This window comes from Cryptotermes secundus, unplaced genomic scaffold, assembly GCF_002891405.2.
Source record: "Cryptotermes secundus unplaced genomic scaffold, Csec_1.0 scaffold853, whole genome shotgun sequence".
Classification (NCBI taxonomy): Eukaryota; Metazoa; Arthropoda; class Insecta; order Blattodea; family Kalotermitidae; genus Cryptotermes; species Cryptotermes secundus.
This window is the reverse complement of record NW_019719373.1, coordinates 135,253-144,349: the sequence shown is the minus strand read 5'-3', so window position 1 is coordinate 144,349 and position 9,097 is coordinate 135,253. Positions and strand designations below refer to the sequence as shown.

At 42.7% G+C, this 9,097-nt stretch overlaps 1 protein-coding gene across 3 annotated transcripts in view; it reads left to right on the top strand.

Moving 5' to 3' along the window:
- The window catches only part of LOC111865367 (acylamino-acid-releasing enzyme), a 30,481-nt gene that overhangs the window by 17,161 nt on the left and 4,223 nt on the right, over positions 1–9,097 (top strand). For all 3 annotated transcript variants that reach the window (XM_023853342.2, XM_023853334.2, XM_023853350.2), the window contains 3 exons: positions 4,044–4,186; positions 6,317–6,488; positions 7,789–8,043. In XM_023853342.2, coding sequence (XP_023709110.1) covers positions 4,044–4,186; positions 6,317–6,488; positions 7,789–8,043 — 570 coding nt within the window. The remainder of the gene's footprint in view (positions 1–4,043; positions 4,187–6,316; positions 6,489–7,788; positions 8,044–9,097) is intronic.

Genomic DNA, 9,097 nt, shown 5'->3' with positions numbered 1-9,097 from the left:
AACCCACAACAAAATGGAACTGCCGAAAGAGCTAATCGCAGCATTTTGGAAAAAACAAGATGTATGTTGTATGATTCCGGCTGCAACAAAAGATACTGGGCTGAAGCAGCTCAAACAGCCGTATATCTTTTAAACAGATCACCTCACAAGAAACTAAAGAATCAATTGCCTGGAGAAATATGGACAGGAAAAAAGAATGATCTCTCCCATATAAAAATTTTCGGATGTCCAGCGTATGCACGTTTACCATCACAGAAACGCCAAAGACTGGATGCTGTGAGCAAGAAGTACATTTTTATGGGATATAGTGAGGAAAGTAAAGCTTATCGGTTATCAGATCCCCGCAATCCGTCTCAAATAATTGTGGCAAGAGATGTAGAATTTCTGGAAGAAGAAATAACAAACAAGACAAAGAAACAAGTTTCATCATGGCCACTTGGAAGCCCTTCGCGAATATTGATAGGCTCAAAGGACGCGAAAATTATAGAGAATGGTGCTTCGATATTCAAAATATTCTAGTGATTGAAACTGTGTGGTCAGCAGTCAAAGGATATCCTGCAGAAGACTCAACGCCTATATCCATCAAGAAACAAAAGGACGAGAAAGCAAGAGCCATCATTTGTCTGACATTAGAGCCCCAAGTTAAATCTTACGTCGTCCAGACAACAACAGCAAAGGAAGCCTGGGACACGTTGGAAAGAACATTCAAAGAGCACAAATCAGTTAGAATACTTATCCAACTATTGACTCCCTGATCTTTGAATGTTCTTTCCAACGGGTCCCAGGCTTCCTTTGCTGTTGTTGTCTGGACGACGTAAGATTTAACTTGGGGCTCTAATGTCAGACAAATGATGGCTCTTGCTTTCTCGTCCTTTTGTTTCTTGATGGATATAGGCGTTGAGTCTTCTGCAGGATATCCTTTGACTGCTGACCACACAGTTTCAATCACTAGAATATTTTGAATATCGAAGCACCATTCTCTATAATTTTCGCGTCCTTTGAGCCTATCAATATTCGCGAAGGGCTTCCAAGTGGCCATGATGAAACTTGTTTCTTTGTCTTGATAGCGGCGTCAGTCCAAAGGATCACTTTTAAATAACACTTTTCACTTCTGTACTTTTTACACTTATCAATGATACAATCCTGGGCCCATAACCTGTTAGTTTTACATCACCAAACCACGCTCTGCTACCATAACACAAGGTTCGTGAATAAGTGCTATATCTGCCTTACCCTCAGTTAGTTGCTGGCACAGAGCTGCCGTGGCAGCTTTGCTGTGATGTAGGTTAATTTGAAGAAATTTCATGGTGCTAGTGATCTCTTCCAATTGGAGAGGGGTCAGTTTCCATCTTATGTCCCTCTCTGTACTCAGACTGGGTGAAGAGATCCCTTGACCCGCTTTGTTTTGGTCATCTGGTGGGTGGGTATCTCATCCCCCTCCCCCTCAGTGGCCGAGTTAGAGGATACTGTATCTGTCACAGGTTATGCCCGGTGCTGAATTTCAGAATCATTCAGCACCTTAACAGCCCCCTGTGAAAGTCCTGTAAATATTTTGTAACTGGTCCTCTGTTTAATAATATGGTAGTCCCGGTCTATGAATAAGATAAACCTCTGGCCTTTTGACTCAGATTGCTAATCGAGTACCCTCCAGTTCTCAGTATGAAGTCCTGGATTGAGGTCTGCAAGTTTCAGCAGCTCTACCTGATTCTGGGCAATTTTGTCCCTAGTCCAGAGAGCCACTTTAACAGGCTTGGGCAGGTTCCTGGCATCAGTAGCCTTCAGCCTGGCCCCTGATTCCAGTGTGTGGTTGTCAATGGCTTTGGTGAGCCACTGACCAGACTGTTGGTTGGTGCACCATAAATAAGTGCACCTCCCACTAGTCTGTAGGATTTCAGGTGTGGTAGTTCTCCCTTTGGAGTCCTGCGTAACACCTCCCCCAGTGCTTCCAGAATAGAATTCTGGTCATCTTCGGTAAGCTTGTCCTCAGGATAAGTTTCCTTTATATTGGTCAGAGCCTCCTTGTAAGTTCCTGGTCCCTTAGAATCCCCGGGTCTTTTCGGAGTTCTGGCTGTTTCTGTAGGGGGACTGCCCTCTGACCTTGGCCCCTTAAAGGTGCCGGTGGGGGTTTACTCCCTGCTTGGATGAGCCTGAATTTCCTGGTTGCTGACTGCCACCCAGTTCCTGCTTTGCTTGCCCCAGCTCTTGCCTTTTTCAACTTCCATCTTGCCTATCCAGACAAGTCTTTTTTCGCTAGATGGGGTCACCTACTTTAGAGACTAGGTGTCCCAGTCCTTCTCCTGCTGCAGATGTGTTGGAGATACTAGTTCCCTGCAGTGGTGTGTCAGCACTACTGACTCCCAGGAGCGTAGTTTTTGGTCTTACCGCAGGCAGGTTTTGAACCACTGGTTCATCCCTGCCTTTGGCTGAAATTTCAACAGCAGGTTCGCTGGTTTCAACTGGGCCCCTTAACGATTCACCAGAGTTTCCAGCCCCCTGATGAAGCATTTCTCATAGGGATCCCCTTGGAGGGGGGTCCCTCTTCAGTTTAAGGTCTATACGACCAGTTTTTGATTTGGTTACTTTATTCATTCCAGTCTCACGAGTCATGGGGCTTTAAAAGGTCACCACCTGCAGCGCCCCGTGGAAGGCATAGATGCAACGGGATGCTGCCTGGTGCCCCAAGGGGATTGTTCTCGACACTGACAAATTACCACCCCAGTGCCATGCATCCCTCAGCACAATGCCTCACACCTTGGCTTACGTGGTTTGGTCCTGTTGTGAATGCAACCCTCACAAGCCTCCAGGACCGAGAGTGCCTGTTTGGAGGGAGAGGGCTATCACAGACGATAAATGGGAGTGCGACACCAGTTAGTCATGAGGTTGCAACCAGGGCAACCTACACGAGAAAGTTGCCCCTGGGGGTTGCTTATAAGCTCCCCCATTCCCACCCCACCACATGGGTTGGTCGAACCGTTTTAGAGTGTTGAGCCCTAAGGCTTGCGGCACCTTACCGGTGCTCTAGGGAGACAACTCAAATAGCCGAAGCTACCCCCATAAGAGTGCTCTCCTGCATTTGTCCCGAATACACCTTATAGAAACCCAAGAGTCATTATGCCGCCATGTGGGAGGCTGTGGTCTAAATGCCATCGCCCTTAATGGGAACTCAGCCACCAGCCCCGGAAGGTCATACTGATCCAGACCCCGAGACTGTCATTGCCCGGCGGGACCACGAGGAGGTGTTCCAATGCATCCCTGGTCCATGATGCGTCCCCATCAAAGACAGAGCCATGGTTCAGCCAACCTCACTGAGGATGGCGTCATTACCACCTGTAACATGTGACATAAGAAAGTCACAGTTACCCCGGGATCAAACCCAGGCCACCCAGTTGTGATTTGATCAGGTGACCTGCTAGATCAGCATAGACATGTTCATGTGGGAACATCAGTTTTGGTTGTTTTTAATTGTATTTATAAAGTTTTAATTTGAAATTAATTTAATTTACATATGTATGAAGCAGGAATTGGGAATGAAAACTGTTGTGCGAAACTTTATGTGATGTTGTATTTTAGCTTCCTGTTGCACTGATTTTCATCCATGATATGTATGTAGTGTCCGTCTTTTAGTGCACTCAATTTCACTTGTTATTTCACAACATGTTTCGGCACTATAGTGCCAACATTACAACACCTGCAACCAAAAAGGGAACACACAACACGAGACACGATATACACTGAGAGTAAGAGGAACGACTCCCATAGTGGTGGAACTATGCGCGGTATTAGAATTGGGACAGATAAGATAAATAATCTTAACAAGTTTCTGGTATATATAAAATTTATTATAATTGACGAACATTTTTAAATACCTTTTAAATTTTACAATGACATAATGGCAAGCAATGAAATAGATTAACGTAAATGGAGCACCTGATGATGGCACTATAGTGCCGAAACATATTGTGAAATAACAAGTGAAATTGAGTGCACTAAAAGACGGACACTACATACATATCATGGACGATTTATGTGATGTGTTTGCTCAGGTGTGTTGTCCAGTGAGGGTCAGGCTGTGCGTTCTCCTCGATTCAGCTTGAATGGTGAACACTTGGTGTGGCTTCAACGTCCAAGTGGTGGTCCTCACAATGGAGCACATAAACTTATGTGCTGTGAATGGAACTCAAAGCAGGTTTGTGCATTGGTCCCTTATATTCTGGAATAAGTTATTTGTTTCTGGATATCTCTGTCACTGTTCTTTATGCTGTGGGATGTTGTACAGAACCATATACTTTTCTAGGTGATTTAAGAAATTGATTATAGTCAACTCTCGATTATCCGGGGGCGGATTAACCGGTTTTCGGCTTAACCGGGGCTACTGAGGCTTTTTTGAGGCTTATATGTTGTTTAATATTCATTCACTTTTGTTTCACATGGTGAGTTGTAACACGATTTTCGCGCTAGTGTGAACCGAGCTCTGCATTCTTTGGTCCCGTTATGCTAACACAATGTTCTAGGGTAGGGGTGAAAGAATGCAAGGATTTGTGGAAAGTTTCAAGGACAGATACATCGCCCCAGTTAGTTTCTTTTTATCGATCTTCAAGTGCATTAGCAAAATGTCAGGGTGTAAAAGGAAGTGTGTTGTGTTAAGTATTCAACAGAAAAAGGAAAATGCCGTGAAAAAGTAAATGACAGTATTAAATTTTTTTAAGTGTTAAGTGTGAATATTCGTAAAAAGTGTTGGATGTTGTTGTAGAAGACTGTGATTGAAATAACTAATTCATACTTCAGTGTAATGTAAAAAAAGTATTAAATAGGGCATGAGATGACATAAAAATGAGGTTGAATAAATTTAAATACAGGTAGGCCTATAGTATTATGAAGGTACAGTATTACAGTACTACTTTTAATAAAATTTGTCTTAACCAGGTTTTCGATTAATCATGATTTCCATCCCCACCATTATCCCGGATAATCGAGAGTTGACTGTATTTATTTTTACAGTAAATTTCCAGCCAAACACTTTGATCCCCCATGTGCAAGCCAATAAGCATCAGCAAGTGTGTACACATAATAACAGCTGCATTACCATCTTATTTTAAAGTTTAAGTGTAGCAAATTATGAAAGTTGGTTGGTTGGTTTCCAGTGGCTGCATTTGGGATCATTTAACCCATTTTGCTTCTTGCTTCCCAATAGAGAGCAGTAAAGTTCATGCTTTGTTGCATCTTGAAGAAGTTTGCACTTTTCTTTTGGGAAGCTTTGCCAGGTTTGTTGCTCATTTTGCGCTACCCATTTTGCGACACGTATGACGTAGGAAATTTCATGCAACACTCATGCACAGTTTACCATTTGACTTATTCACTGTTAGCTGTGTTCTTCCTTGTGAAGCCGGATTCTAATGACATCAGAACAGCTTGGGAACAAGGTAGAGGGTAATATTGACAGTTGTTCAGTTTGATTTTCTCTTGTTGGTGACCATGAAGAGTTGTACTGCCATGTAGTTTGTAGAGAGCATGCCCTTTCTGAGGAGCACATTGCCTTGTCCTCAGCTTGGTGCCAGTTTCTGTGGGTTCTTTGCTTGTCTTCTTCTCTTCAGCACCGAAGTTGGAGTTGTTATGCTCCTCAAATGTTTCGCTATCATGAGATACATAATGTTACAGGCCATTGTCATGTGCTCAGACAACTGTAGGAGGCTTCATAAACAAAATTTATACATCGCCTCTTTTATGTATTTGTTTATATTAATAAATTTCCTTTACTTCTCCTGTTAGCCTTATAATATTGAATATTCAATATAATCTTAGAAAGCAAACTGTGAAAGGAATAAGTGACTAACTAACTTCATGGAGCTGAGCCATTCTTGAGAAACTGCCAATTGTGCAGCCATTCAAGAACTTCCCAACATTTTATGGAAACCGAAGGTTCATTACCGTGTTCACAAGAGCCTTCCACTTGTCCCTATCCTGAGTCAGATTGATCCAATCCATACCACCCCATCCTTTCAGAGATCCATTTTATTATTGTCCAGCCACCTATGTCTTCATCTTTCCAGTGGTCTCTTTCCTTATGGCTTTCCCACCAATGTCTCATTTGCATTCCTCCTCTCCCCATTCATGCTATATGCACTTCCCACCTCATCCTCCTTGACTTGATCATTCTAATTATACCCGGAGAAGAGTACAAGTTATGAACCTCCTCATTATGCAGTTTTCTCCAACCTTGGAAGGCATAAGTAGGTGAGGCAAATCTGCTGTGAACACGCCAGCGCACTACACATGTCTCATTGTTAGAGAATATGAGTAAGATGGTGTTTGTTGGAAGGTCGAGACAATAGTGGACATAGTGCAGCAGCAGACTCTCACAGTGGGTGGAACTCCGTTCTACGGGCTGTTCAACCAGACATTGCCTAAACGCTGCTGGGCTGGTGATGCATCCCGTCTTCTCCTGAGCACTCCGCAACAGTGCAGCATTAAGAGTTATGTGATCGACATAGGTACTGTCTGACAATAAAGTTAGCCAGGTTGAAGTGTGTTTATTTGGCTTGAATTCCAAGAAACCCAAAACAAAGGAATTAGAATTCACCAATACCCATATTATAATTCTGACTTGTCACACTGAGATTGTTACCTGGAGGTGCATTTGACCTCTATCCCAGCCAGTTTCCGAGGAAAACATCTAAAAATATCATAGTTCCATATATGCATGAATGAATTAATCCTTGAAGACAGAAGCATTATGTTCCTCGACATGTTGGTATTGACTACCAGCTTTTGCTGTATATGATTCTTCTCTGTAGGACTATTATATGGCATTTGTATGCATGAAGTGAGTCGTTAAATGTATTCTATTCCCACTTGTTTTGAATGTTTGCCTTTCGTAGCCAGTATACAGGTACCTTCTGCTTAATTTCCATATAATTTCCTAGGTCTCTGTGATCAAAAAAGTTCATATAAACATGTGTCTGATTTTGGACGGTTACGGAGTTATGACTGTTTTAAACTCAGAATAGAAGGTAACGATTACTGACAATAAACGGAACAAAATAATAAACCAGCATAATACATGATACATTTAAAGTATGAATGTAAAGTTAACCTCGTGGAATTACCTTTAATTTGAATTTATTGGTGCTTAAAGCTGATTTTCGAAAACGCCACTGCCGGCCGCAACATAGGCTGCCACTCAATTGTGAACTGCGCCAGACATACCAACCCACCATGCCTTGGGTAGCTCTCAAGTGTCGAGATAACGAGAATGCTCTGTCAGTAGCTGGCTAAAAAACAGCGACCTGCCAGCTGACAGACGCAGTTCACATGAGGGCGTGTACAGGAATGAAAAAACGGTCATAACTCCGTAACCGTCCAAAATCGGACACATGTTTATACAAACTTTTTTTGATCACAAAGACCTAGGAACTCACCTCCTGCAGTTATGCCCTAAAGTCTTGAAACACTTGTATATATATATATATATGTATGAGGTTTCAGGCGTGCCTCTCATAGCAGCATTCTCATTCTAAAAAAATGGAGTCAACAAATGGTTCTTGTGCTTCTGAAGTCTGTTTTATCGAGATATGTGTGTACACCTTTGCACACATGGAATCATTATCACTTTGCTCTGTGAGCTAAAAGTTGAATTGCTGTAGCCAAGTCTGTTTAACAGCTGGATACAACTTCTTGGTAAAGTAGTAATTCTCTCCCTTACTCCTCACTTATTTGTACCATCTGTGTACCAGATTCATTTAATTGCTTTCTCTGATACCAGAATGCTGGACTAATAGTACACATTTCCAGAGGACAAGAGTGTAACTGAACTGGACTGTCCAGAAGGCAGTCAGATAGTGCTGGACATTTGGAATGACATGGTCATTTGCACAAGGAGCTCCCTCAAGTTACCACCGATCTTGGTACTGGGCAGACTACCATCCAGAGGCTGTGAGCACACCATGGTGTGGTCAGTTATCACCAGCTGGCAGGCGTCTCTCACACTAGACAGCCTCGCCTGCCATTACATGGCTTTCACTCAGGAAGAGGAATCACAGGCTTGCAGTAAGTCATGAGTTGTACTGAATGTTCGTTGCTAACTCCCTTACTTTAGAAGCTGGTGTGCTGTGATCAGAGTTTGCCACACATCCTGGTGCTAGTATTAGCTCTTCTAAATTTCTGTAACATCAAGGAGGTACGGAGTTTCTGACTAGAAGATGACAGCAGATGTAATGCAACCCTTCTCTCTTCACAATAGATAATTTTTAGAGGAAAATATTTTATTTCTTTTGCATTTGAAGACCTTAGTTTCAATTTGCCAGCACAAACATAACTCCCCCCCATTTCTTCATAGTGTCTTGCTTTATGTGCACAAAACCTTTTCTTTTCTGATAAAACTTCGCAGCTAATTTATGTATCTTTCTTCAATCATTGGTCCGGTCTAGAAAACCGAGATTAACGGCTGTGGGGATCTGTTGCGCTGACCATGTGACACCCTCTATCTGCTAAAGTTGGCACTAACTTCACCAACAAGCGGCGGTTGCTCAGTCGGTATAGTTCGCTTGTGGACTCAATCCAAGGAGTTTTCTTTTTTTTAATCATTGGACATTGGCCCCCAGTGGAAGGGGAGAACACAATTAGTAGTCTCTTTGGCATGTCAAGTAACAAAGTTGTTTTAATAAATTTTATTTTAGAGTCTCTTTAGAAGTTTGCTGTGATAGGTTATTTGTTATATTGCCATAAATACTGTCACATGATGGAGTGTGACTGTAGATGGGTTCTGGATTGATAACCAGATCAATTAGACTCTTTGATACAGTGCGTGACTACGCTTTACATTTTACTATTACACACACACACACTAGTGTCCACAGTCGTGTCTTCACTGCCGTTGCTTGGAAGCGGCTTCCAACAGTGGATGTTCCCCTTTTTCTGGGTTCCTGAACTGTCCCCAGCCTCAGCTGCTAGCTTCTAACAGCAACAGCTCACAATGGCTGAACACCAGCAGTTGTCAGACTCATCTGACTGCAACTGGTCCTAGTTATAACACCTCGGTGTGGCTCGCATAGAAGACGCCTCCTTTAGTATTGCTGTGTTCTTGTTGCTGTGGAAACATGCT